This window comes from Bombus pyrosoma, linkage group LG1, assembly GCF_014825855.1.
Source record: "Bombus pyrosoma isolate SC7728 linkage group LG1, ASM1482585v1, whole genome shotgun sequence".
NCBI classification, from domain to species: Eukaryota; Metazoa; Arthropoda; class Insecta; order Hymenoptera; family Apidae; genus Bombus; species Bombus pyrosoma.
This window is the reverse complement of record NC_057770.1, coordinates 1,441,140-1,468,576: the sequence shown is the minus strand read 5'-3', so window position 1 is coordinate 1,468,576 and position 27,437 is coordinate 1,441,140. Positions and strand designations below refer to the sequence as shown.

The 27,437-nt window shown below is 44.2% G+C and overlaps 3 protein-coding genes across 7 annotated transcripts; 2 read left to right on the top strand and 1 right to left on the bottom strand.

Annotated features, from left to right (window-relative positions):
- The first annotated feature begins 1,923 nt into the window (after window positions 1-1,923).
- Window positions 1,924-20,928, top strand: LOC122566062 (43 kDa receptor-associated protein of the synapse homolog). Of its 3 annotated transcripts, none has more exons than XM_043722798.1 (11): window positions 1,924-2,080; window positions 2,464-3,127; window positions 16,714-16,930; window positions 17,694-17,845; window positions 18,652-18,798; window positions 18,947-19,106; window positions 19,201-19,401; window positions 19,504-19,602; window positions 19,711-19,902; window positions 20,036-20,254; window positions 20,324-20,465. In XM_043722798.1, the coding sequence occupies exons 2-10, from the start codon at window positions 3,012-3,014 to the stop codon at window positions 20,237-20,239; spliced, it is 1,488 nt and encodes a 495-aa protein (XP_043578733.1). In that variant the 5' UTR covers window positions 1,924-2,080; window positions 2,464-3,011; the 3' UTR covers window positions 20,240-20,254; window positions 20,324-20,465. The 3 variants fall into 3 exon arrangements, with proteins under 3 accessions (XP_043578733.1, XP_043578719.1, XP_043578727.1); XM_043722784.1 differs by having other exon boundaries at window positions 1,925-2,080; window positions 20,036-20,235; window positions 20,324-20,928; XM_043722792.1 differs by lacking the exons at window positions 1,924-2,080; window positions 2,464-3,127 and adding an exon at window positions 15,241-15,966 and having other exon boundaries at window positions 20,036-20,235; window positions 20,324-20,928.
- On the bottom strand, window positions 3,412-11,363 carry LOC122566079 (myogenic-determination protein). Of its 3 annotated transcripts, none has more exons than XM_043722811.1 (5): window positions 10,183-11,256; window positions 9,288-9,636; window positions 9,027-9,200; window positions 6,992-7,070; window positions 3,412-4,086 (listed from the first exon to the last, which is right to left on the bottom strand). In XM_043722811.1, the coding sequence occupies exons 1-5, from the start codon at window positions 10,518-10,520 to the stop codon at window positions 3,950-3,952; spliced, it is 1,077 nt and encodes a 358-aa protein (XP_043578746.1). In that variant the 5' UTR covers window positions 10,521-11,256; the 3' UTR covers window positions 3,412-3,949. The 3 variants fall into 3 exon arrangements, 2 of the variants coding, with proteins under 2 accessions (XP_043578746.1, XP_043578756.1); XR_006316388.1 differs by having other exon boundaries at window positions 4,024-4,086; window positions 9,027-9,213; window positions 10,183-11,363; XM_043722821.1 differs by lacking the exon at window positions 9,027-9,200 and having other exon boundaries at window positions 10,183-11,362.
- A 328-nt stretch (window positions 20,929-21,256) lies between the features above and the next one.
- On the top strand, window positions 21,257-27,135 carry LOC122565975 (protein PAT1 homolog 1). Its single transcript, XM_043722603.1, has 9 exons — window positions 21,257-21,392; window positions 22,054-22,248; window positions 22,345-22,762; window positions 22,869-22,975; window positions 23,081-23,583; window positions 23,731-23,941; window positions 24,033-24,236; window positions 24,376-24,639; window positions 24,728-27,135. The coding sequence occupies exons 1-9, from the start codon at window positions 21,354-21,356 to the stop codon at window positions 24,983-24,985; spliced, it is 2,199 nt and encodes a 732-aa protein (XP_043578538.1). The 5' UTR covers window positions 21,257-21,353; the 3' UTR covers window positions 24,986-27,135.
- The last annotated feature ends 302 nt before the right edge of the window (window positions 27,136-27,437 follow it).

The following is a 27,437-nucleotide window of genomic DNA, read 5'->3' as shown; positions in this document are numbered from 1 at the left end:
TGCACATGCTTTTTCTTCCTTTTTTTACCTTTCCTTTCGTACATCGAAATAAGATTATTAACGAGATATTCTTACTATACATAACTCTATTATTTTTCGATTTTGTACGCAATAACCAACTTTTACGATATTTTATTTTAATTCTAATTATTAACACTATAACCTTAGTCCACATTCGAATCTTATTTTATTCTTCTCTATGGGGACAAGATTAAAAACAATAGAAAGTGCCGATAAAGACAGTTTGTCTTAAAGCATTTAACACCTTGTGACATTTATGCAAATAATAAGTTATAATCGCAATGTTACCGATATAGCATTAATTATAATGATAGCATTAACGATTAGTAATATAATATAGTAAGGTATAAACATAGAGTAAATCATTCACATAGTTACAGTAAATAAATATTACACAAATATAAATAACAATAGTTAGTGAAAATTAACATACGAATAGCATATAAATAAGAAAATAATACATATTATTATGTATAAATACTTACATATACATATGTATAAGATATAGTTAAAATTTTCCGACCTAAAATATTCTATTTTGAATTAAAAATTATTACCTTTATACTTTCTATCTATTAATCAGTTTTATTGAATAAAATTAAATTATGACGTGTATATTGAATTTCTATATACTTTCAAACTTACAGTAATATTGCGAACTATCCGCCTCGTCTACACTAACCGAAATTCGCTGGATAAACCGCGGTGCAGTGGGACGTTCTAGTTTGTCGGCGATCGAAAAAATTAAACGTGTATTAGATTAGGTGCCAAATAGTTCCGTAACAGGTGTCTACTTATCTACTATGTAATGCCTACTTTCACAGCCATTCTTTTACCGATTAAACCTTTTACCGCTTTATTAACTTTATTTACTTTAATTAACATACGTTTTTATGCCATATTTATTACATTATGTTACTCTATTATCCAAATGAAAATAAGTCCTGATTTAGCTTTCTTCATTTCAAATATTAAAGGAAATTTACATAATAAATAATACATTTCTACATCCTACAACTCTTTGGCTAATATATTATGCTTGAAAATTTGAAAAATTTTCACCATTTTTCTTTTAATTATAGCTAGTCTATTTGCATATTGAGCGTATATGGGTTTCATTTAGAAATTATTATTGCATTATTAAAATCTTATTAAATTAATAGTTTCAAAAATGTCGGGAAATATCAGCAGTCGGAATGCATTAAAATTGGAAAACATTAAGAAACATAATAGGTTCCAATCAGTTGTATCATAATATGGTTGGTGTACAATATATGTTGAGAAAATATAGAATTCTGTATTTCATTCGCAAAATGTCCTGTTTTATACCTTATTATTACGAAAATATTATTACGAAAGTGGTTACGTAGCTCCAGCCCCTGAATCACGGTCGTATACGCAGATCTGAAAAGCTGGAAACTGTCATAGCGCTGCAATCGACTTGCTAGATTCTTGCATTTAACGCCATCCTTCGATGGAAACATTAACTGTATACACTGGAGGTAAAGAATATAAACTAAAGTACTTTCCATAACTTTTCGTAATTCATTTAGAGTATAAATACAATATTTTGTGTGATACAAAAAAATATTGTTGAAATAGATGTAGATTTACATAATAGAGTAGAGTTCAGTTGCAGACACGGTAGTGTTGCAAATTGCAGACGTAAGGTCGCGCCGCACGATGAAAACTAACAAATCGATTGAAACGCTTTATTTGAGAAACATTTTCCGGTTGATAAGAGCCTGACTCACCTCATCCAGAGGAGTTATCACACCTGTGCGTACAACCGGATGATAAAAAAATTGCAGTACATCGAGTCTGAGCCTGTGCCTCGAAATCTACGTTTCGAGAATCGATGCTTGTTTTCTTATCGTCAGATGGCGACAAGAGTATCGACTACTTATCACGATGTCGTATCACGGTAGATGTACGCGAATTGTGTCCTCGAGTAAAATATACAGTACGTTTATTTCGTTAACGGTAAATTAGAATTTGCAAGAAGCTCGTGTCACTGCAGTTAATTTTATGCATAGTGCGAATTTCGTCAGAGATGTATGTAAGTATGTTCCGCCATGACAGAGGCATATGTTTTCTATCGCGATTGTTGTATCACTTTACCGTTTCCGCGCCGCTTGTTGTAATTCCTTCAGTTTCGACGGAGGAGCGACTAGTATTCAAAGAGACATTTGGAAGATATACGCTTTGCTCAAAGTACGGAGAGTTTTGACGGGTCAGTAACTCCAAAAATATTTATGTCGTCCTCAACTATTCTTACTCCCGCGACATGGATATTTTCGGCTAATGTTGGGTAACCCCAGTACCCCAATGTTTTCTCTCTTTTCTCTTAATTACAGAGATTCATTGTTACCAAAGGTTAAAATTCAAAATGAGTTTGTAGTCCTTGTAAAATTGTATTTTATTATTTTTCCTATATTACAGGCGTTTCAAAAATGTATGACAATTGACGGGAAAGGAAACATTCTGTTACGAGGGACAATCGAAATGGAATGGAAATTTTTGATGAGAGAGCATGCGGCAGATGGCGTATGATTTTATGAGTTTGGGATTTGAGGAGGAAATGGTAGAAGAAGAGAAAAATCTGAAAGATTCTTGTCTGAGCAGAATGGTGTCTCGGTACGGTATGGCACAGCACGATAATGTGTGGCGGTAGTCTTTAAAGTTTCCGTTCATGGGAAAACAAGGGGGAATACCAAAGAAGGAGAGGACAGATGTGTAGATGCGTGCCTCGAGGGACGCGTTTTACAGGATGTTTTGAATACGTGCCGATATCGCGACAGAGGGAACACGTTGATAGTCTAGATTTTCGAAGACTCCCAATTTATCTGGTTAAAAGTAGTCTCTGGTTTCCGGAGCTAGATCTTTTGGTCGTGCCGACCGTTGGTTTTCAAAGGCGCATTCATAAATCGAGTAAGACTCAAGCTGTCTCCTTGGGCGAAGAACCATATCGTTGAAAGAAAGAAAGCGAGATGAAGCCAAGAGGGATACGTGTCTATATAATACATAGACCGTGTTTACGTTTACGGTTGCACTTCGTCGTCATCCGAACGAAATCGAGCGTGAGCAACGTCTGTCTTCCTACTATGTAAGTACTTACATATGTGTACATATATTTATGTATTTAGTAGTTGCAAAGCCGATGCACGTGCGTGTCTTCGGTTGAGTGTGGAGGAGAATAGCCGTTTTTTGGTTTCCCGCTTACCATTCGAAACGCCAAGAGTCGATAAATGTTTCGGACGCTTCTATAATCGTTGGCTACAATATTGCAATGATTGCGTGGTCATCGATAAAAAAATGCAACGATAAATTGAATGGATGATGTGCACGAAACAGAAGGGAAAGTATAATAAATAAGACACGATAAAATATGGAGGCAGCTTAAACAAGAGCGCGCATATCTTTTGCGATATTTAGTTTAACGTATCCCGATATATTTTATTATAGTGCGAATTTATAAATTTGAATGTATCAATATATTTATGTATGTATATGAATATGTATATGTGTTGTCTGCATACACGTGCTTATATATATACGTATACATGTATATTTATATACAGAGAGATAATTAATAGTACGCGCCGTCGCTGTATCGGATAAAATCGAATCGAAGCGATGCAGATAAGTTATTTCGATTACGATTCAATTACACGATCGGCAGAAAATAGTTGAAGGATAGCGCGTATGTAAATATTTCATTTGAAAGAACTCGTTTGTTAACGAAACTATCTCGAATAAAACGATCGTTGAGCGATATTACAGAGAGGAGCATACGTTTAAGCCGATGCATTTTAGGAACTTGATATATCCACACGATGATGCGTTCAACGGTGGTTCCAGGAACAGTGAATTGAGAAAGATCGATGATTCCTTTGGAACACCTGTATCTGTAACACACCGTTGTGTGTCACTGCTGCGAAGGATATCGAAGCGTGTCGGTGGCCCCGTGAGTCGGTCCGTTGATGCTCTGGACGATCATGTTGAGGCGATCCAAGCTGCTTCCACTGAGCTGGGACGATTGCGGTTCCACCGTTCCCTCGAATCCTGTCGAAAGACACAAACGAACCGGCGCTAATCACTCAAATCACTTTGTCGCTGATCACTTTGCACAAATTATTATTTAACGCTTCCTTATCTTATAAACATGCTCGCAAGATTGCTAAGAGTCGAAGCTTTCGGTTTGCGAGTTAATCGAATTAACCGTAAGCCTACGCAAACATCGAACGTAACAACCGCACGTGACGACGCACGTGACCGATATTATTAACGGTATAATTACGCGTTATTGGAGAAAACTGAGTCAAAAATGAGATCCCCTCGTTGAAAGCGGCTTCCGATGTTTTCGACGCGACTTTAATCGGGTAGGTGCGCGCGAATATTGTCCAGATGAGTTATTTAGCGATCGCGGTATACCGATGAGGATGTACCGATCAGAAAAAGAGAAGGAAAAGTTGTGTGAAAGCTGAAAGCGAAACGGCTTAATTACATCCCCGACGGTCTTCAAAGAGCACCGATTCGCTCGCAGTTCGCTGGATTCGTCCTTACCATTACGCCGCGGCGACCCGAACCGTCGCTTGTGTTTTTTCGACGCTAAAGAGAAACACAAGGAACCTTTCACTTGGTCCCATTAGCGAGAAACGCGACAACGACGTCAGAAGCCCTTCGCGAACATTGAACGTCCCTCGGTAAAGACGCTCTTTGTTTTCAATCGCAACGCTTTGGATCGCATCGTGCACTAGCGCATACGTCGAATGAAGTTGCTTTCGCCGAACTAGCATAAGAAAAAACAAGGAAACGGTAGAAGCGGCAAATATCGAAGAATAAAGGAATAACTGGGAATGAAAATCGGCAAGGGCAAGAGACAGACGCGTAGTTTGGAAGGGAAAACGAAAGACGCTGATGGGCGACAGCGAGACAAGATGTAGAAGTTGGGTGGAAAATGTGAAAGGAGAGTAGAGAAAAGCGCGAAACAAGCGGGGCCAAGGAAATTTTCGAGAGAATTCTGGATGTGGCAAAGTATGTATTTTGGACGCAGCTTCCGCCGCACTTAAACGACCGTTCCGTTGGCAAAAGGATGGTCCGGCGACGATGCGTCATACTAATGTACCGTGGCAATATATGGCACTTTGAGGCGACTTGAATTTTCTTATCGTTCGACGATCCACCAAATCGGTAACGTAGTTGCTTACAGACTGAGACTACTTGTGTGCGCTATGTATGGCGATTCGCGGTTATCAGCACAGATCGATCGGAAGAAAATGTATGTACCCGCGCGTTTCGCATTTCGCGTTTCAGCGCGGTGACGCGATCGTATCGTAATAGCGACTAACGAGAAAAAAATGACGGCAGTGGTACGACGATCTCCCAAAGTGAGTGTGAGCTTCCAAAGAATATTAGAAATTTCGTGAAATGTTGGAAACTGGTTCGGTTAAAAGTTGTGAAATATGATTTGTTACGTAGCGTAACGGAATCTTGGGACATTGATCGAAATAATCAGGATCCGCATTAGTGGGATACGGTTCGATAAATCTCTTGGCATCGGTACCCTTCGCGTTCACAGAGGGGAACTTGTTTCTCGTCGTTGCAACGATGCCTATTCCTACCGAGGAGCTCGCAGCTCTTTTTTCCTTGGTTCGTGGACGACTGCGACTTGGCGAATGCGTCGCGGTGTGATCGTGAATTATAGACTGTTTCGTTTAACGAGAAACTCGTGCCACGAAATTCAACTGCCACCATTTCCTTCTCTCCGTGTCTTGCTCCTTCCATCGTCACCTGTTTCTTCCGAACTGTTGCAAGTCATCGTTACTACGACGGTGGAAAGAAGGGCGAAAAAGACCGTGACGAAGGAATCTCGCGATTCGACACTAAATACAAGACATGATTTCATGTACGCGTGTATACGGGTGCTCGTTTGCTCGTACGTTCGCCGATCTTGCGACTCGTCTTCGAGCAAACGAACGCATTCTTCTTCCCGGTGACTTGAATTATGTTTCACGGTACGCAATAGTCAGATATTCATTAACGCTAATTAATCTCGAGTTATTTCAACGATCGAAATAGCAGGGTTGCGCGAGCTGCTCTTTTTGGCTGGCAAAGGGATTCGTTTAGCCGACGGCGCCATCGAATTGGCATAAGTAGATACGCACGCGAATATCCCCGATTTTGTCGTTCTCGAACGCGATGCCTCGAGACAAACAGTTTCCGTTCGATTTGTTCGCGAGGAGATTCGCGTAGCGCAGATTTGCGCGAAAGCGGAGATGAGACCGGTGGTCTATTTTGGGAATCTGGGCCAATTAATTCCGCCGTGTATTCGGCAGGTCGGAAAAACAGGGAAATCTGGTAGAATATCGGACGCGAAAATAGCTAGGAAACGGGGTTGAGCATCGAACGATAGCAGCCGAGGAGGATGTATGGAAGAGCGCGCGTGTATTTCTCGATTTCGTTGCCGGCTGGAGGTGTAAGTAAGTAGGGTGTAGGATGCACGATGCACCGTGAACCATGACGCGTGGCGCGTGGCTTGTAGACTGTCGCGAGTAACGCGACCCGCGAGGGAGACGCGAGCGAGACGCGAGCGGTCGACTGTATCGGACTGTAGGAACGGGAGGACGTTGCATCTCCTCGGAAACTCACGGGTGGGCTATCTATAGCAGCGAGTGTAACCGAATAGAAACGGAGTGTCACTCAAGGGTGACAAAACTCATTAATACCGATCTGCTTAATGCTCCGTCTCGTGTCAAGCATTAATCTACTTAAAAATACCGGTATAACACGCACGATCTACCATTTTGGAATCGTTGAGCGCAAACTAGAGAAGCCGGTCGATGGGTCGCACGCTCCTTAATAGTCGCTTCCTCCTCCCTTTCCACGTGCTTTAGCGTTTCAACGTTTCAGCGTTTCAACGTGGCGTCGCGAACGAAAATTACCGTTTCGTGGATAGAATCTCACTCACCGTTGATGGGTTGAAACCTCGCCAGAGGGTCCGAGAACTGTCTCAGCCTTTCCGTCACGTATCGCGGGGAAGTTGCACCCTGCAAATAACGAAGCCAGCTGTTGCGATTATCGCTTTTAGCGACGATAGCGAATTACGATAAAATGGCGAAATACGCGTCTACTTAAGAAACGTTCGATCTCATCGTACGAATATCGAATGTCAGCTACGAATGACCAGCTGGCCATGTAGCGGCTCTTAAAGATCGAGGAACGGAAAACGTTGAACGAAGTTCGGGGCAAGTTCGACGAACGCAAATTACCGATGATCACGAACAATCGAAAAGAAAGGTAAAATTTCGTCGAATAAGTCGCCGGTGAACATGTTTCTCCGCTCTCTGTCAAACGCTAAACGCCATGTATACATTTTATCTGTTTCGGCGTATCTATATGCGTCGTCGCGGCCAACTATTCTTAGAGTAAAGGCAGTTCGTCGCTGCACTGTCCATCGCTTGGTATCGCGAGTGCGTATATGCGTGCGTACGCGTGTACGTACGTACGTACGTAAGTACGCAAGAACGTAAGTACATAAGTACGTTCGTACGTTTATCGACGCGCGTTCGTAGCTCGTTACGAGAAGCTGCTATCAACGAAGCTAGGTGTACTTGCTGCGGGAATATATTTCTGCGAAGAGGGAAATACGTTTTTCAGATTATTTTTTAACGCGACCACGATGGAAACCAAGGATAGAAGGAAAAGAAACGCGAGCAACTTTTTCGGCGATACGAGTTTGGACAACGGGAGAGAGAACGACTGCGACTTTTTGGGAGAGGTGAACGCGATGAAACTGGTGACGAACGACACAACACGACGCGACGGGATGCGCGTTGAGATGAAACGCAAAGTGAAATCGAGGAGCTTTTATCGTAAAGTAGGATACGTTAACCGCCTGGTGCTCGCGTGTGAAACGGCTGCTTTAAATAAGCACGATGTTTGCTCTGGAAGATGGCTTCGCGTCCTCGATGTCGGAGGTCGATACAAGTTGTCTTCTTTTTAAAGTAGAATTTCTCGAGCATATAAAATCTCGAATTTATCTCTAAGCTTTTATCTCTAAGTCTTTCGAAAGCACGAAAACAGGTCACGATCGACGATCGTTCGCTGCCTAATTTACACGCTACGAACTTCTTAACTGTTTCTCTCTTTCTTCGCAACCTGTACAACGACACTTTTCATCTTCTATACGATCGTTTCAAGTACCCGTTGGTTCGATCGTTCGTTCGTCTCACGCTCGTATCCTGTCATTTTCAGTCCTCTCGTATATTACACCTATTGTGTTTACTACGATGGTTAGGATGATTTTTCATTGGGTCTCGAGCGGAGCGCAAAAGTAACTTTCGTTTCATGTGGAATGGAAGAAAAGCGTGCGCTAACGTGCGGCACGAATCGATGCGCAGAATCGAGCTTATATTTAGCGAGGATACGAGACGACCGGTTTGCACGATACGAAATACCAGGAAAATATATTTCATTGTATAATCCCCTCGAGAAGAATCCCGAAGTAGTTGGCTCGTTGGGTCTGCGTTTCAAAGACCGTGCAACGAGCTACGACGCGACAGTTTGCGCGCTTTTCGCCCAACCAGTCAGGTTGTTTTATTCGTAACTTGTTAAACTTAATCAGGCTGCCTGTTCGGTTTCCTGGTCGCCGTATCTTGCCAATTCGTTGTTAAATGGATTAAAACTACGTGGAAAAGTATAAACAAGATACGACGCACCAACGATTATTTTATCGTTCCGGATGTCGCAAAAAGATGTCTAAGCGCGAAACTTAACGTTCGTGCGAGTGCGTCACGAACACGTGTACGACACGTGGTCGACTGTGCTCGTTCTTGAAAAATTATTCGGTCGAATTCGTTCTCTCTGTTTCGACCAAATACGAAATACGAGTAGTTTCGGCCGATTTGAAAACCGATGCGAGGAACGCAACCTACGTAGTCGTGAGTAGTAAGCTTTAAGAAAAAATCTTTAAGGCGCGATCGATCGGCTCCTTCGATACTTACCGGCGTATCGTTAGTCGAACCGCGACCCTGAGCTACGGAGGATCTGTTGCTCTGCAACAACGCTTCCAAACCTTCGATGTACTCGATCGCGTTCCGTAGAATTTCTACTTTCGGTAATCGTTGATTGGGATTGTTGCTCGTCCTCCTTTTCAAAACTTCGAACGCCTCGTTCACCTGAAACGCAGACCTATCGATCGGAGAGGAGATCGATCCGGCACGCGATTCTCGTATTCTATTCGAACGTATTCTATTTCGGCTAACCTTTCTCAAACGCCTTCTTTCCCGCAAAGTAGCAGCTTTTCTTCGATCGACGGTCACAGTCTTCTTCTTGCAGGCTTTGCAAGCCCAGAGCAGACAACGACGTGGTCCGTGCGTCGAGGCGGTGGTGTCAGCGGTGTCCAGTGCCACGTGAGGATGAGGCACGTGCTCGTTCTCGTTCGACTCGTTGCTTCTTTCGTTCGATTCGTTGGGTTCGATCGGTTCGTTCGACTCGTTACCCTCGTTGCTCTCCTCGGCCTCGACGGAACCGGACTCGAGATCGGCCGAAGCATCCACCGATACAACGGACGACGCGTCGTCCGAGTCCACCGCGTACCGCGATGCTCGCGACCTGTCGACCCATCATAAACTTTTATTCTTTTCGTTTCTATCTTGCCTTCTTTCTTCCTTCCTTCCTTCCTTCCTTCCTTCCTTCTTCCTTCGTTCCTTCCTTCCTTCCTTCCTTTCTTTCTTTCTTTCTTTCTTTCTTTCTTCTTACTTGGCTTTTACAAGCGAGGGAACGAGTCGAATAATTAGGAAATATCGACGCGTCACGCTGCTCGATAGACGAGACCGGACCGCGTTTCACGGAGAACGTTGTTCCCAATTGGAATCGTTCCAGGTGGTTGACAACACGAGAGCCAGGGGAGCATCGTCGGTACGACGATAGATTCAAGATGGTAAACGCGGTTAAACGGAACGCGAAATACGAGGTGAAAATGGTTTGACACGCGATAAAACCGTCGACGCGCTTAATCTCGAATTATAACGACGAGCGATGCTACGCTGTGAGTTTCGCTCGAATCTCGAAAGAAAGGAAAGAAAAAAAGATGGCAGAAGGGAAGAGGGAACGACAATCGTCGAACTCGAATCGGTGAACACGATGCGATTATCGTACCGATAACAGTCAGAGCTGGCCGATCCTAACGCGGAGTCAGTTTCGGCTGTTTCCACCACTCGATTTCTCGTTTCTTCGTCCACGTTTCCCACGGACAGGTATCCTTGCAGGCACTCGATCGATGGATCATCCGTGGATGTGTACGCTCCTCGTCGCCGGCGATGATGGTGGTGATGATGATAATAATGATAGTGATGCCGATGGTGATAGTAACGATGAAGGTGATGATGATGATGATGATGTCGAAGTTGGAGGTGATGGTGACGGTAAACGTCGTCGTAAGACTGTCTACCGACCGGTTGACACGCGTAAGACACCGTGTCTGTCACGAGAGTCATCGTTTCTCGCGAAGCACGTCGATACGAAGCTTTTGCTCACGCGTTCTTTCTCCCTTTCTTTCTCTTCTTCTTTCGCTTCTTTCTCCTCCTCCCTTCCCACCTCTTCCTTTCCCTTTCGTTCTATCCGACGAGACGTCGTTCCTCGAAACACGCCTCTCCACTTTTGCCACCGCAAAACTGTAACTCGCGATACGATCGGATTCTCACGTCGAGCACCACGTGTCGCGAGAAACGATCGCGATCGTCGCGAGCAACGGCCACGTTCCGGCTTCCATTCCCGTTTTCATCGACAATCTACCTATCTATCTATCGAACGATCGATCGATCGGTCGTTCGATCGGCCTAGCGGTCACTAGGTCGTTCGAATCGTCCGATTCTCGGGCAAATGGAAACGCGAGAATACGCAAGTGAACGAAAGAAGCGAACGCGTCGTCGAAGTCGAGACGATAGGAAATTTTGACGAGGTAAAGACGTAAGCAAAGTCCGTGTAAAGATGGAAGCGGCGCGGCGGGCTTACCGGGATCCGGCGGGTGGCCCTGAAACGTGCGCGAATGCCGCCCGAAAGCTTTTCTCTCGTCGACTCTCGTAGCGGCCGATCGTAAGCGGCTACGTTCGCGTTCACGCTCGCACTCGCACTCGCACTCGCACTCGCGCGTACGCATCGGACCACGTTCTACGACCGCCAAAACCCACACGCCTAGCCAACATCGTTCGAACACTTTACGAGCTACGTTTAGCAGCTGGTTACACCCAGATGGATTATTTTCGACGAGAAACGGACCAATTAGAGACCGTGTAAATTCTCCGGGATCGAGCAGCATCGTCCCGCCTCTTCTCTTTCCCTACTCGCATCTAATGGCTGGTCAAATCTCGTCACATCGGGGTGTGGTTTAACCGCCGATACCGCGTTTCGAATCTTTCCATTTTCCATCCGAACTCGTTCTCGCGTCGCCAATCGCTGCCTCCATCGTCGCTTTCCTCTCGACGATCCATCCTCCTGTTCGCGATCGGCGTCGCAACGCCGAAATCTCCGCTACTCGACGTTGTTTTATAGTCGCGCGGAACACGCTCGCCTCCAACTCGATCCAACTTTCTCAAATTTCGTTCCGCGTGCCCCATTATCGACTCTCCTCGTCGATCGAAACGTCGACTGAAATTACCACACTTTGACCCCGCTTCGAATTCAAAGTGCAGGTTACCGTTAACACGGTATAAACATCGCGAGACGACTCGAGGCGACGCGACGGATGCGATCGACTTTCTCCTCCCCTCGAACTACTTTGAGCGTATCGAACGAATAAAGCCTCTTCAGAGTCCAGAGGACTACTCGAAACCAACAACGAGAAATTAATTCGCGTGTAATCGAATAGAAGCAAAAGAATCGACGAGAACGAACGATCGACCGTTTGAAGGTCGAGAAAGAGGAAAAGAAACGGAAACTTTGGAGTCGGTGGCGAGAGCGACGCAGCGAACACGAACGCGCTAGCTACATTCTACGAATGACTAGGATCGACCTTGAACCGGTAACCTCTTTACCTAGATAGCGAAACGACATCGCGGCAAGGGACCGCGCGAGTTACAGGCGACATTTTATAAAACAGGATCGCGAGGTATCGTAACGATTCACAGCGGACGAGACAAGGGAGAAGAGCGTCTCGATTTCGTCGCGTTCTCGACGATAGGCCAACGACCGATTGTCTGAAAAAATTTGTCCGTTTCGCGAGAACACGAAAATCTTAATTTTCCCGGTCGATTCGCTATCGATCCAATACGATCAGTGAGAACGACGCGTGATTTCGATGATCGTGGCGGGTAAGGGCGTCCGACGCGGACGCGTGTAGAGGCGCGTATCCGAAACGAGGTAACACGTGTGTGTGTGTGTGTGTGTGCGTGTGTGTTTATATGTGGATAGTTAAGTAGCTAAGCACGAAGAGAAAGTTTGACACGCGTAGCAGGGGTGGTAGTGCTGTATCGCACCCCCGTGAACGCCACGGTTCTCGTGAAATCTCGGAACGACTCGGAGACGATCGTGTCGAAAACGAAGAGGGAGAATCGCGCGCAAGGCAAACGATCCGGATGGGAGAAGCGAGACGAAAAACGGGTCACTCTCTTCTCCTTTCAGGATTCGGTTGGCTGGGATATCTCATCCGGCAAAGCTGAAAGTTCAGGAAAGGGCAATGCCTCGCCCATTTTTAGGAAAACGCGGGTCAAGTTGGAAGATTGGCGCGCGCGCGCGCACTCGATTTCATATTTTCTCATTCGTTTGTTTCGGCTCCTTTCTTCGAGCGGGCAGAAGCAGATTTTTCGTGCGATTCACGACGGTTCGATCCGTCCGCGTATCCCAAGAAAGGAATCGAATGAAAGGTCGATTCGGTGAACCGTCGAAACGCGCGACGAATCTCTAGTTACGAGAGGGGAAGGTCGGATAGGAATTGTTGGTAGCTACAACGAAGGTGGAAGTACGGAAAGCACGTAGGGATGGGCCGTTGCCGGATACGGAAGAGATTCCGTTCCCGTGTGCTCCATCGCGCATTAGTATATGTGTGTGCATGTGTGTGTGCATATGTAGCCGTGTAGAGGAAGAGAAAGAGGACAGAATAGAACAGGGGGTTGCAGGAGGGAATGGCAATGATCGGTGGAAAGGAGAGGCGAGGTAAAACGTGGCAGGGCGATGCGGCAGGAGGTGAGGAGAAAAGCGAGAGCACAGTGCGAGGGTGGCGAGGCGAAGAGGGTAGGGTGGTGTTGGAAAGCGTGGCAGAGGGGCGAGGCGAGGTGAGGTGAGCAACGGCGGGGTGTGTTGGAGAGAAGCGGATAGGAAGCCGAGGGGTTGAGAGGAGAGAAGAGGAGAGGAGAAGAGAGGACAGGCCGGGGGTGGAAGAAGAGAGAGAGAGGAGAGAGGAGAGAGAAGAGAAGAGGGGTTTTGCGAGGAGTTTGCGAGGGGTTTGCGAAGGGGTGAGAGGTGGTTGGGAAGGAGAAGAGAGAATCGGTCGGGTCGTGTGTTGCGGGCTGCTGCGGCTCGGGCGCGACAGTTCTACCCCGACCATTGCCGGTTGATTTTCGCGAGGAGGCGAGCGCGTACACGAGGTAACGACAGGGGGACGATATCTTCCCGACGGTTCGGGAACGGTCGAACGACGGATCCGGTCGTGATCCGGAACGATTCGACCGAGTTTCCGAGCTCCTCGGAGCATCTCGTACGTCGATGTAAAGCGCGACGCGCGCTCTCGGCGCTGTTCGAGATCGTCCAACAGATATCTCTCGAGATTGCGTGACGACACGACACGAGACGAGTCGAGCCAACGAGAGGGAGAAATAAGAAAGAAGAGGTGGCGAGAGTGGCGTGTGACGAGCGACGAGGAAAAAGCAGAAGAAGGAACGCGAAGGAGAATAAGAGGGAGATTCGGTCGGGAACACGGGGAAAGACCGTGTCGGACTACGATACATTTGGAGACCGTGTTGAACCGGGCGAGATCGTTGCCGCTTACCGATTTTACGAAACCGAAACGCCACAGGACGCGTTTCGATCCCGAACGTGTACGACCTTTCGGTTTGGAACGAGCGGCAGATTCGAAAGCCAAGTTCTCCTCGTCCCCGAATCGGCGCTAAAAATCGCCGTCGACGGCTACCTTCTCTCTACCGATCTCGGTCGCCATTACGGTTACCGTTACGATCTCAAATCGGCTCCTTCGTTTCGAAGTCTTTCGTTCGATGCTTTAACCCAGAACCGCTTTGAGTTTTCCCTTGATACGACGATCGGTATCAAACTCGTGACTGCGTCGTGGTAGGCGTCGCAGCGTCGATCGCCGCGAATAAGACGAATAATCTTCGGTCCCGCGCGAATCTTTTGCCATTTCGACTGTCTGAAGTTTCGAGTCGAATGTGCGTGTGTGTGTGAGTGCGCGTGCGTGCGTACAACCAACTTTCGATCGGCCTTCGCAGGACGGGACCGAAGATGACGAAAAATGAAGAAAAGGAACGAACGAACCGATGATCAGAAAATCACCTGAGGAAAACTGTAACGAAAGAACCTGATCATCGTAAAAGAAATACGCCGTGTCGATTACGTAGCTCGTTGCGACGCATCGCGCGTCGTCGATCGAGATCGAGCAAATGACACGACGCGACGTTCTCGGACAATGAAACGAACGAGTTAACAACGCGACGCGTTACGACCGAACCTTTTCGGTCGTGTTCTAGCTTTATCTTTAGTACCATTGTGTTCGATACCAAATAGTTGTTACGTATCTATACATACATACATACATACATACATACATATATATTATATACACCCATACACACACACACACACACAACGCGTGCTTCGGTTCTCACAAACACTCAGACGCGAGTACGTACGCGAAGATCAGCGGCGCGCGTCAATCTATCTATGTACATGTCTCGTTACTACATTAAAGATTATAGGATGTTATGCGTTTAACGATAATCAGTTTGAATAGAAGGGGGAATAAGACGCGGAACGCTCGAGGCGTGCGAAACACAAAGAGTCAAGTATATAGTATAGTAAAGCGCGAGAGTCGTGACTTTCCGAGATATCGCTCGATGGGAAAGATACGGTCGATCGGGCAGTACGAAGATAATCGAATTGAAAATAAATTTCCAGAACGTTAATTATTCACCGCTTGATAGTCGGTCCCTTTACGCGTAGCTCGATTCCTGGCACTCGTCGAATACATCCCATTCCGCGATACTTACCACCCACCCCTGTGGCCTAATTCTTCTCGTTTCAATCTCTCTTCCTTTCCTCTGTTCTTTCCCTTTACCACTCTCCCCTCTCCACTCCCCTCTCTTTCTCTCCCTCTCTCTCTCTCTCTCTCTCTCTCTATCCTCCATCTAACCATCCTTTTCTCTCTGGTCGTTACCGTAAAGTTCTTTCATTTCCTTCTGGACAAACTCTCGGAAAGCAAGCTCTCTCGCGCGATGCTCAATTAAACGCAAGTACAAAGACTCGCGAAAGCAGAAACTCTATTTTTCCGAATCGCGCGAATGTAATTTACTCCGTCGACACGCAAAAACAACTCGTCCAAACTCAAGTATAACGGATGCGTCGCTAAAAGAAGCTACCTCAAAACATCGCACTAATTTCTGTTTGATCGGCACCGACGCCGATCAGCCGCGGATTTCCTTCCTCGAACGTTTCGTCGAATCGAGATCCGAACGACTCGCGAGACCGAAAGAGTCGAGGCGACGAGACGTACACTCGTGATGGCACATCGAGCGTCGGTACGATGTAACGAGAGGGATATGTTGTGCCGTTTCGGGACGTTTCGAGAGCATCGTCGGAGCAATGCCGCTGCCGACGGGGGAAGTTGATATGCTCTTGTTGTCTGAGAGTATCGGAACACCCATACCGAAGGACGAAATAACGAGGAAAAACAAAAGCAATCATGTCGTGGGAATCTGTCTCTTCGAGAGATTACCTCGGGCAAGTATCGACCCGGGCGAAAAACTCGTTGGGACGGCAAGTACGAGTAAACGGTTCGTTTGCTCGCTCGAAATAGGTTTCGGCTTTCTCTCCGGAGAGTCGAAACGCGGAAGGAAACGGAACGGAAGGGGAGGGGAGGGGCAATTGTCGCGGTACCGCGGCGGTACTCGGCAAGTTGGTATATAGGTCAGGAAAAGAGGTCACAGGTGCCTCGCCCACGGTGACTAGCACACAGGTCGTTCGTCTCAAGCTGGCAAACGGAATTTCGCGATCGGACACGCGCGCTTCTTCAACGCTGACAACCGCCGTAGCCGTAACTGTTATTGTTGCTGCTACTGCTGTTGTTGTTGTTGTTGTTGTTGTTATTGTTGTTGCTGCTGCAGCTGCTACAACCAGTAGGGAAGCGTCGCGTCGCGTCGCGTCAATGAGATACGTCGTACGCTCGCACGTCGACTTTGTTCGGCCGACGATGCAATCGCGATCGCGTTTCGAGATAGTAGTAGCTGGAGGATAAAAAGGGCTAAGGGTCGCAATGCAGTGGTACGTTGATCCGAAACGTAGATAGGCGTTGGCGGTAAGAAAATCGAGACGCGATGGCTGGAACGACGCCAAACTGTCTCCGGTAACCGCGTGACAGAGGCACGATCCTCGATCTCGACGCGGTCGTACGCTTGGTCCGCGAATCGAAAAACAACGATACGCTCGACGAGTTGAACGACGCTCTGAATCGTTGCTGGAAATTTACAGCGGACCGGCCAGTCATCAACTCTCCGCAACCGCTCTGCTGGGAAGTCCGGACGGGTCGCGGCATCCGCTGGACGTCTGCGAATTCACCGAAGACGACTATCGTCATCAGAATTCGAACGGAAACGGCCATTACCAGAACGGCAGGTCCGGCTCTGGTCTCTGGGAATGTCTGATAGGCTGCAGACGTCGCTTGGACCAGCACATGGCTCGGAGACGGGTAAAACATCGCGAATTTTCTATCTCCGAGCGACCGCGACTTTTTATCGCTGTTCGAGACCGCCACGCGACCGTCGCCTCTTTTTTCTCCCCTTTCCCTCCTATCTGCGTGTCCCTTCGGCCCCTTCTGCCAATCTCTCGCTCACGGTCATTGTCGAGAACGCGAACGAGGTACACGCGACGGTGATCGCCAGTCACGCTAGCCGTAAAATCGATCCGTGTATATTCGTGTTCTCGCATCCTTGCGACGTGTATCCAACGATCGCGCGATTGCAATGGCCATAGAGCGGAGGCGAAGCGAAGCAAAGAGAAGAGAGGAGATGAGAAGGGAAAGAGAGGTGACAGCGGAGAAAGGGGAGAGATAAGTCAGGAAGGAAAAGGTTTCCGGTTGATCGGAAAAACGCTTAAAACGCTTAAACTCGTCGAGCGTGTTAGTCGCGCTGCGTTTACACGTTGCCGCGTTGCAGTCTGATCGCTTTGCTCCCTCCGGTATCGTCGAGGTCGACCGTGCGCTATTTATGTTACACGGGATCGGCGGATCTTAAACCACCGGTGGAGGAAGTTCAAGGCCGAATCGATACGACCTTCTCCCTCGTCGCTTTAGCTTAGCGATGTTACGCGCGACGCTACAACGAAACGGAGCTCGGAACGCGTAACGCGAACGATTTTGTTTCCGGTGGTGATGCGAGCGCAGCCGCGAATAACCGCTACTCCGCCAAACGAATACGAATTTCCGCATTCCGCGATGATTTCGCTTGTTTCAGGTGGAACAAGGCTTGAAGCTGTATCGCGCTCACAAACAGCAGGCAGCCGTTCGCAAATGGAGGGGTGCATTGAAGAACATCAGGCAACGAGAGGATAAGTTCGCTCTTCTCGGCTATCTGTATCAAGCCTATATGGATTGGGGCAAGTATAGGTACGTATTTAAAGATCGAACGGAATCCTTCCACGCTTCGACCTACCTTCTATAACGCTAGTGTCTCTCTTCTTCCTTCGAACGCTTCGAACGTTGTTCGTTGAAACGTTTCGTTGTACGTTATTCGAGCCGAAATACGCTCTGCATTCCGAGCGAGTAGTACCGATATCGAAGTAAATGGAAACGGGGGTGGGAAACGAGACGACAGGGGAAGAGGGAGGAAGAACGAGAGTCGGACGAGGAGGAGGAAAGATGAATGAAAAGAGGGAAACGAGTCGGGTTGTTTCGCCGAAAGGCACCCGTTGTCCAGGCTGTTCAACCCACTTCACCGTTATGGAGAGGCACTGTCAGCCTTGTAGCTTTATGTCAGCCTTGTAACTACAAACCAGGAAGAGAAAAGAGCTTAATAGAGAGTCTGTAAGCAAGAGACGGTATTTAGTTGGTAAGTCGTCGCGATACGTCGAAAACGTTCGAAAATCCTTGACATGGAAATCAAGCTGTTTCGTTGGTCTCTCCGGAAGCGAGAGGCGAAGGGCCAGAAGCCAGATGCGAGAAAAAAACCAGCCATCCAACCAACCAAAGTGTTCGCTATTGCTCTTGGATGCTCGTTACGCTCGTTCTCCGCTAAAAGAGCATTCGGCCCACTTCCACCTCTCGCCACTTACGATCTTCCTTCCGTTTCTCTTGCGCGTTCCGCGAATGGAACTCTCGACCTTGATCGAGTAGAATCGCCGCGAGAGCGACAGCAATAACGATACGATACGCGCGATAACGATACCTCATCGTACACATTGATGTACTTTCAGAGATAGCATCGATTTCGGGCACAAACAGTTGTGCATTTCCGAGGAGTTGGATTCGCCGAACATGCGGGCAGAAGCGTACTTAAATCTGGCAAGAGCGCACGAAAGATTGGGCGCGCTCGATAGAGCCTTGGATTATGCCAGACATAGGTACCCATCTCTTTCTTGGTATTCGCTATAAGTGCCATAAGTAATCCTTTGAATCTCTTTCGATTCTCGAGTTTTTTCCCTCATTGATCGATTCGTCGACTCGACGAGGATACGAACGATATTATTCTATCTGTACATTACCTCGCAGCTTGTACAATGAATGCGACCAGTGCGCGACTGCTGGATTGGTTCATCTGACCGTAGGCAGAGTTCACTTGGAATTAGCAGGATTTTGCAAAGCTTTGGAAGCTTTTCAGAGAGCTCACAAAATTGCTCACTCGATTCAGGATCCGTCGTTGGAATTACAAGTAAGCGATTGGAAATTCGATAGCTACGACGCAAGATGTTGGTGTGTCTGTACGTGCGTGCGTCTCTATGTACCTCGTATTTATCGATTCGCAGGTATACGTGGGATTGTCAGAGCTGTTCTGCAGATTACACGACGCCGACAAGAGCGCCAGGTACGCGGCTAGAGCGTACGACCTATCGAGAAGTTTGCAGCTAGGCGACTTAAACTCCCGACATCATAGGGCGGCTCTCCTTCAAATGGCAGCGGCGCTTCGAAAAAAAGGAGAACTCGGCGACGCCCACGATTATTGTTCGGTAGGCGGTAAAACTTGATCTTCCTGACCTTCTTCGATCCACAACCGTCCGTGTATCTATCTATCCGATATACGCTTCTAATTTTCACTCTTTATCTCGTAGGAGGCAACGCGATTGTCCCTTGTTTCTGGAGATCAGGCCAGCTACGCCAGAAGTATACGAATAATGGGAGATATTTATAGGAAAAAATCCGACATAAATGTAAGTACATGCAAAATGTATGAAAAGCGAAAGAACGAATTATCGTTGCCACGTAAACGAACGGAATAGGTACACGTAGTTGCGTGTTACGTATCGAATCGGTCGTAGAAAGCATTCCGACAGTACGAGAGCGCGATGGGTTCCGCGGCAGCGACCGGAGATCGACTCTGTCAAATGGAAGCTATGGACGGTGCCGCGAGGTGTCTGGAGGCTCTTCGACTCCAACACAAAATATGCAACTGTCGTCCACTCGAATTCAACACCAGGCTGCTCGAAGTAGCTGGGTCGGTCGGTGCGAAGGTAAGAGATCTACCATCTTTGTCTCTTCGGTCTTTTACTTTTCACTGATCAACTCGCTTCTGTCTTTTTCTACTCCCGTTCCAACCCTCGTCCCACCATATGCCATCGTTCTCGTCCTTTTTCCGGAACGTAGTTCCTTGTAAGAACCGTGAGATCGAGGCTCTCGCGAATTTACGGTTCTCTCGGAGACGAAGAGCAGAAGGCTCATCACGAGAGATTAGCCACGGCGATGGAAGAAGATTTAGAATTGCGATGCGGTGGCTGTAACGAGCCTTTCGGCCTCGAAGCCGATTCCTTGGAAGCGCTGCCTTGCTCTCATATACTGCATGCCAGGTGAAGCGAAATCGAAAACGTAAATTTCCTTCTTCCCTTTCGTTCGAGTCGTTCTCACTAATTTAGACCGCACCCGTGTCATTTACAGGTGCGCGTACGATATCTTGAAGAGACGCGACAAAAAGAAGAAACGTCTGTGCCCCGACTGTCACAAGTCCGTTAGTTCACGATTGTACCTGCATTGCGAGGATCCTCACGGCATGAATACTTTGAATCACAGTTCCTTGAGTCTGGCGTCGTTAAGAGCCAGCAGTCTAGCCACGTTGGACGACTGTCATGTCACTAGCAGCGTTTAAACCTGGCGATACCTTGCATCGCATCTACTTACTTAAGTAATTGCGATTTCGTTTTCGAGCTCGATAACGCGCGCGCTCTTGGATAACGTTCGGCGTTCACCGCTAACGTTTCGCACGAGTGCAAACACAGGCGCACACGCACGCGCAAATGCAAGCGCGCCCACTCCTATATCCCGAGCCCGAAGGTGCATATGAGCATACACGTTACCCTATTATATTTCAAATTTTCCGGGTATACGGAGTATCGAGCTTGCACAGTCTGCCAATTAAGCGATTAGACTTAATGTTCTTTAACGCGTGGATCATCGTTCAACGTTTAAATTAGGATGAAGAAATTTAAAGAATATTAGCACGATTTAAAAAGACTTGATGGCAATAAAAATGCACATTCAATTCATTCGTCTTTTTTAATATAATTCTCCCCTTTTTTGTGTCATTCAAGTTATTATTCGAATTATTGAAAGCAAATGATCGAGCACAAATAACTAGCGTAATAAATACCGTATGCACGCGTAGTCTAGGGGCGCCTCGATATCCTTCGCATTCTTGATGGCGATTATGGCCACTACTCGCGTTGCGATACGTTCCTATTTCAGCTGATTCAAGCGAGAAAACACACAAAATTTGATACGATCTTCCCATTGGTCTAGTTTTAGCTTCTAGTCACGAAATAGTAAATATTCTATAGCTTTTCTAGGAACGACCGCGACATCTAGGATACAGCTGTGAATTTATATAGTATGACCGCCATGACAGCTGATGCATTTCGTATCGCTTGACGTTTGGTCAGAACATGTCATTTTGCACATTTAATTTCAACAAATGGCAGACTTCTTTTTCGGTTTTGATACGTCGCTTGCAGTAAGTAAACCTTTTTCTGTTGGATGAACCATATATTCCCAACTCTATTTGAAAAGAGTGGAAAACAGCGCGACGAAAGTACGAGATTGTGCACGACTTTTTCACTAAGAATCGCGTCGTGGTTTCCCCGGAGTAAAAAGAATCGAACAGTGTTCGTGTAGTTCCTCGATAGCCAGTATCTTATTTACAATATATGAATCGACAAAGTCTATTTATCAAATTTCTAATATTTTGAATTCGCGTATTATTTCTTTATGCGTACGTATATCGTTTCTAAAGTACGTAGTAGATATCAGTACCTCCTTGAGTCGTTATGGAGGTACGTCGCTTAACCTCACCAATGTTTGATCCTTTCAAAGGTCATTAACACTACCGTCTTCGCCTTAATTATTATTGTCCTAATTTTTCTTCTACTTTGTTTCGTTCTAATTTTCCGTTCGACGACTCCTATGCCTATAGTTTCAGCAATGCCAGGAAAACGAATGATCATTGAATAGTTTCCTACTACTCGCGTACCTTTATCTCATTATCCTATCGAAATTTTGTCTATCTCGCCCTCGAAAGAATTGATTTTTATCCACGATAACTTACATAGTTACATAGTAACGTGTCTTTCTAGTTTATTTTATTTTATTTATTTTGTTTTCTCTCATTTATACAGAATAACAGTTTAGAGGATGGTCTTGGGTGTCCATTCGAGGAAGATGATCTGGGAGAAGAGGAAGAATATGATGCTCTAAACGACGAAACGTTTGGTTCTGAAGCCACTATTGGCGATTGGGAGAAAGACCATGAAAAACTTGCAGAAATTACAGAATCCAGTCGTCCTCATCATCAAACTACTTTGGACAAAAAAGTAAATACTTCTGCGCGTTATCTTTTTCTTACAAAGAATGTCTATACAGAATGGCAAACTAACTATACTTATTCGGTGATGTGATTATTGTTACAGAATGTAACTGATACAGATATTGAAGATAATTTATCCCACTTGGTACTAGATGAGAAAGAAGGTATCATTCCACGCCCTGGAGTATGGGATTGTCCTTCCAACTTATCCCTTCCTAAACTTCGACCACCATTAAGCTTATCATCCCCATTAACCAATGTTTGCACCGTTGAACAACTAGAAAAGGGATTAATCGCAAACAGGCCACCACCTAGATTAAATAAACCTGTTCAGACGCAGCAGCAACAACATCAACAACAACAACAACAGAAATCCGATGGATCGCTTTTGTTTGAATCTTTATCTGCGCCACCGCGCTTCCCGCCAGGGTTAGGTATACCACCTCCGCATCCTGTTGTTTTACCACCAAACGTGAGATTTCCTCATCCTCAGTTTCTACAGCACCCTAGATTAATACCCAGTAAGTACATTTTCGCAGTGATTAAATTTTAACACAGACGAATCCGGAAAATACAAACACGAATACATGTCGTTTTCTTCTAAAACCAACGCATTTATTTCCATAGATCAAACTGGAAATGTATTAAGATATCCTTTAGCGGCACATTTGATGCTCCCACATACTGCTCAGAGGCAACCAATTCATAATTCGTTTTGCAATAATTTCCCACCAGTAAGTTTTATCGTTTACTTGACAGTTACTTCGACGTAAATGTTTTAAGAAAAGCTTCGTAAGTAAAGTCTTCTTTCTTTACTAAAATCTATCGTATTTTTGCAGCAAGCACCGCTTTCGAATTTATGTCCTCCTCCGTTTTTACGAGCCGACCATAGCATAATACCTCCTTTCTCTAGCAATCAGGCTGGTCATCAGCAACAGCAACATTCTTTTTCGCATTCTGGAAATCAAAGAAATCAAAATAGAGTTTTCCATCATGGGGAACAACAAGGAAATCATCAACCATTTTTTAAAAATAACCAGTATCATCGTAACCATGATCGAAATAATCAGCGACAATATCATTATAATCATCACTGTCAAGGAATAAATGGTGTGATAGGTTCGGGAGAATACGATGAATACGCCGGTCTCATGAGTAGTCGAGAGAAACAGTGGTTAATTAATATTCAATTATTGCAACTTAACACAAACGAGCCATATGTCGACGATTATTACTATATCGTTTTCTGCGATAGAAGAAACAGACAGAGTATAAATCAAGAACAAAAAGATAAAAAACAACACAACAATAACAATAATAATAGTTATCATAGAGATTCCAGGTGAATCTTTTTCTTCTATTTCATTGTTTCCCTTTCTCTCTCTCTCTCTCTCTCTCTCTCTCTCTCGCTTTGTTTCTTCTTGTTTTTTCCAATTTCGGGGTTTTCACCTGATCTCTTTATCACCGCCGTTATTACGTTTATTTCCAGGGATCGAGAACAACCACATGTGCTTTCAAGGCCCATATATATACCGGCACAGTTTGAAAATTCTTTGGGAAAATTACAGTTCGCCAGTGTTATTGCACCGCGAAAAGTCATTGACATGGATGTTGTACCGAATAGTGATCCTCAATTAACTACTCAAATACAGCAAAAAGATACGAAACGGACAAGACAATTGTTACTGGAAATTGAAAGGGTATTAGCTTTTTCTCTCGTCCGTTTAATTAGCAAACGTTCTATTTTGTTATCTGCAAGCATTATAATTACATGAACCATTATAATTTCAGTTATATATAATCCAATTGAGACTAGAAGATCTACACAATCCTTTGGCTCTGCTTAACGAACAACAACAAAATCAAGAAGGCGAGAACGAAGCAAATAATCATAAGAAAAGCAGTACAGATTTAATAAATATGATGTTATCAGCTTTTCTCCAGTTAATACAAGATGATAAATTACCAAGCATGCTAAGTATTCGAAAAGGAAAGGTAAGTGAGAGTTAAGAATGAAATATTATGCTGTTAAAAAAAAAAGTAGGAAAATTTAAAAACAAGGAAAAGGGAGAAACTTGTTTTTCTCGTTCTTGAAACAATGTCTCTATCGTTCGAATATCATTGTTTACCACAGACGCTGTTACTGAGGTTTTTCCCATATTTGAATGTAACGGAACATCGCAATCAGTTAGAAGAAATATGGAATGTGATATTTCGAGGATTAGCTATGATAGGACGTAGAGATTCCCATCTATTGATGAGTCTGCATTCGGAATTCCAACGTTGGTTCGATACCGTACACAATTTCGGTACAATACTTCGACTAGCTCGATCGCTGTCTGATTCCGCTAATCAACCAATCAAGAACAACAGTTTAGCTTTTGCACTGACAAACAAGGTTTGTTTATTAATCTTACTGTTGAACCTTTTAAGTTTCCGCATTTCTTTGTACATCGGTTTCTACATTTGTACGCTTTTCTGTTTAGTTTGGTGTATCTGTAATTGCTTCGATGTTTGAACAAGCAGAAAAATTATATACCACGGATGATCCTTCGTCTTCGGATTGGTCATCTTTCATAACAAACATCATCGAAATAATTGGTGAAACTCCACCCTGTGTCGCACCTTGTCGACCGATTGCTGCAAATACGCTCAATCAGCATTTAAATCGACTAGCTCATTTAAAATGTGGGAGATATACAACTCTGGAACTTCTACTAACTGATGCCAATCCTTCTCGATAGTTGAACGTTATTAGATATTTTTTGGCATTTCATTAAAACTTGCTTTTTATTATTATCATTATTATTATTAACTGAACGACAAATTACACTGAAGGAAAATCGCAAATATTTTAATACTGTTACAACGGTTAAGATTAATCAAATATTTCTTGCATATAACTAAATATTTTAGTATAATCAATACCCAAGTTCCACATAATAAACATATGCCTCTTGTGTTTATTTGCAAACATAACGGTATTTATTATATCGATAATAACGCGGGTATTGCTTAATATATCCTGTACGGTGTTTATAATTTTTCTTTTTCTAAGTTTACTACGTAAAGCAGGTATTGATTATACATATTCAACGCATAACTTACACATCTTATTTTCCTATGCTCTTTGTTCGTCGTTCTCCTATTTTTCCTTTTTTGCTTTTGTAAAGTATATTTCTAGCATGATTTTTTTTTAAACGGAAATCCAATTCCTATATTATGTCTATTATAACATAATATCTCGCGGTCTTGTAGATGTGTACGGTATATTGTCTAAATTGCATTTTAACTTTATGCCGTTAACATTGTTCATTGATCGAATCTATATCTTTCTTCGATAGACGTGGAAACAAATACTCCTTTTTATCGAGAATATTTCCTTCCTTTCCTTTCCATCGTTGTTCATCTCTTTCTTTCTTTTCGTATATTCCATTCCGTTTCCTTTTTTTTTTTTTTTTTTTCTTTTTTTTAACTAATTTTCTTTTTCCTCGGCGAACGAGGGGAGAGGAAGAGTCAGAGTGACAGTCTTTTTATCTTTGTTTCGAACTAAAACATACTCGCGTGTTTCTGCTAGATAAATGGCAATGCTGTACCCGTAGTCCATAAACTTGCAGGAAAGATAAAGAGAGATTGCGTTGAGGTAACTGGTAATTTATTAATTTCGTATAACATTTTGAATATAAAACAGTATGCTATGATAAAGTTATTTGTTAATCAGGATTAATTATATAGGATAATGTTCAGTCTTTACGTAAGATTGACATTTATATACGAAAATAGTTGATTGTTCATTCGTTTGCGTCGTATCTTTGAAAAGGTATAGGAGTCATATATGCAATGATTATGTAAGTTTCTATATGAAGTGCTGAAATATGGCAATGTTTTTATGTAACAATTAGCGTATTGACAACTTGGGTCTGTAGTATGTATAATTATATCGTGAATATTACAGAGACACGCGAACTTAACGATTTCGTCTTGTCCGTCGTGTATTCGCCAATTATTTCACAATATCTGTTTGCAACTGATTTAATGCGTATTTTAAGAGCAGGATCATTATCGAATAAAATGTTGCGTACCTAGTGTGAAATGGTCGCAAGAATTATAGTGGCAACTAGCTAAAGCATGGAAAGCGATTTAAAATATACGACGACATGGCCTTTGGTGCACAGTATAAACGGTTACTTTTTTTATTGCAATATATATTTATAAATTCTTATGTACATTTAGCTTGTACATAGAACGACTCTGATGAATGAATGACTTCATATATTTTATAATCGGATGCGAAAAAGAGTATAGTTTTCGCTTCCGCGATATAGCATTACGTCATTTTTGCAAGAAAAAAGGGAAAAAATTATAAAAATGATACAAAAAAAGATTGCATTATTTTTCAATGTCTATAACGATCGCGAAATCAACAAATGATTCGACATGTCTGAGTTAGAATTAATACATATGTCGGATTTATATTAAATTATGTATAGCGTTACATCGCAACCCGACATAACACTCCCTCCTTCTGTAGCATAAGGTCGTAATCTCAAACATTGCCAGTTACTTTCTCTTCCTATCGAAAATGTTTTTTAAGTTTCACGAGCTTTTAAATCCTCGATATAGTAATTTTGGTAAATTTATTATCCATGAATTAATTACCGCGATACAACAGGCAATACACATTATTACTGTGAAAAGCTATTGTTTACGTGGTGGACCGAGGCTAGTTGAAATTTCGTAAGAAACTAGATATATCCTTGTCATTTGTAAAATAACGATCCGATTACCGAGTTGAAGCGAGCACATTTCGATTTCTTAATCTCGGATGAAAGATATTTGTTGAGACTGTACAAATTTTTTAATCTTTGAAATTAAACTGTATTATAAAGTTTAATTCGCGTTATCCCTTGCATATAATCTTACGGAACGCGTATATCTTTTTATTCCAATCGCCTGCTAAATAGTATCATCGCGTACGTACTGTACGACAATGCGATCAATGTATCTTTGATTATTATTTCATTGAAACGAGTTTAGCATGTATAATACATATTAACTAACAAAATATCGTTGACACATACGCGTAGATTTATGTATGTACTTATTTACATACAACCCCTCGTATATATGTATGTATACATACGTATATCGACTAAAATCAACCGCCGCGAAGTTAATTTTATGTACATAATACCC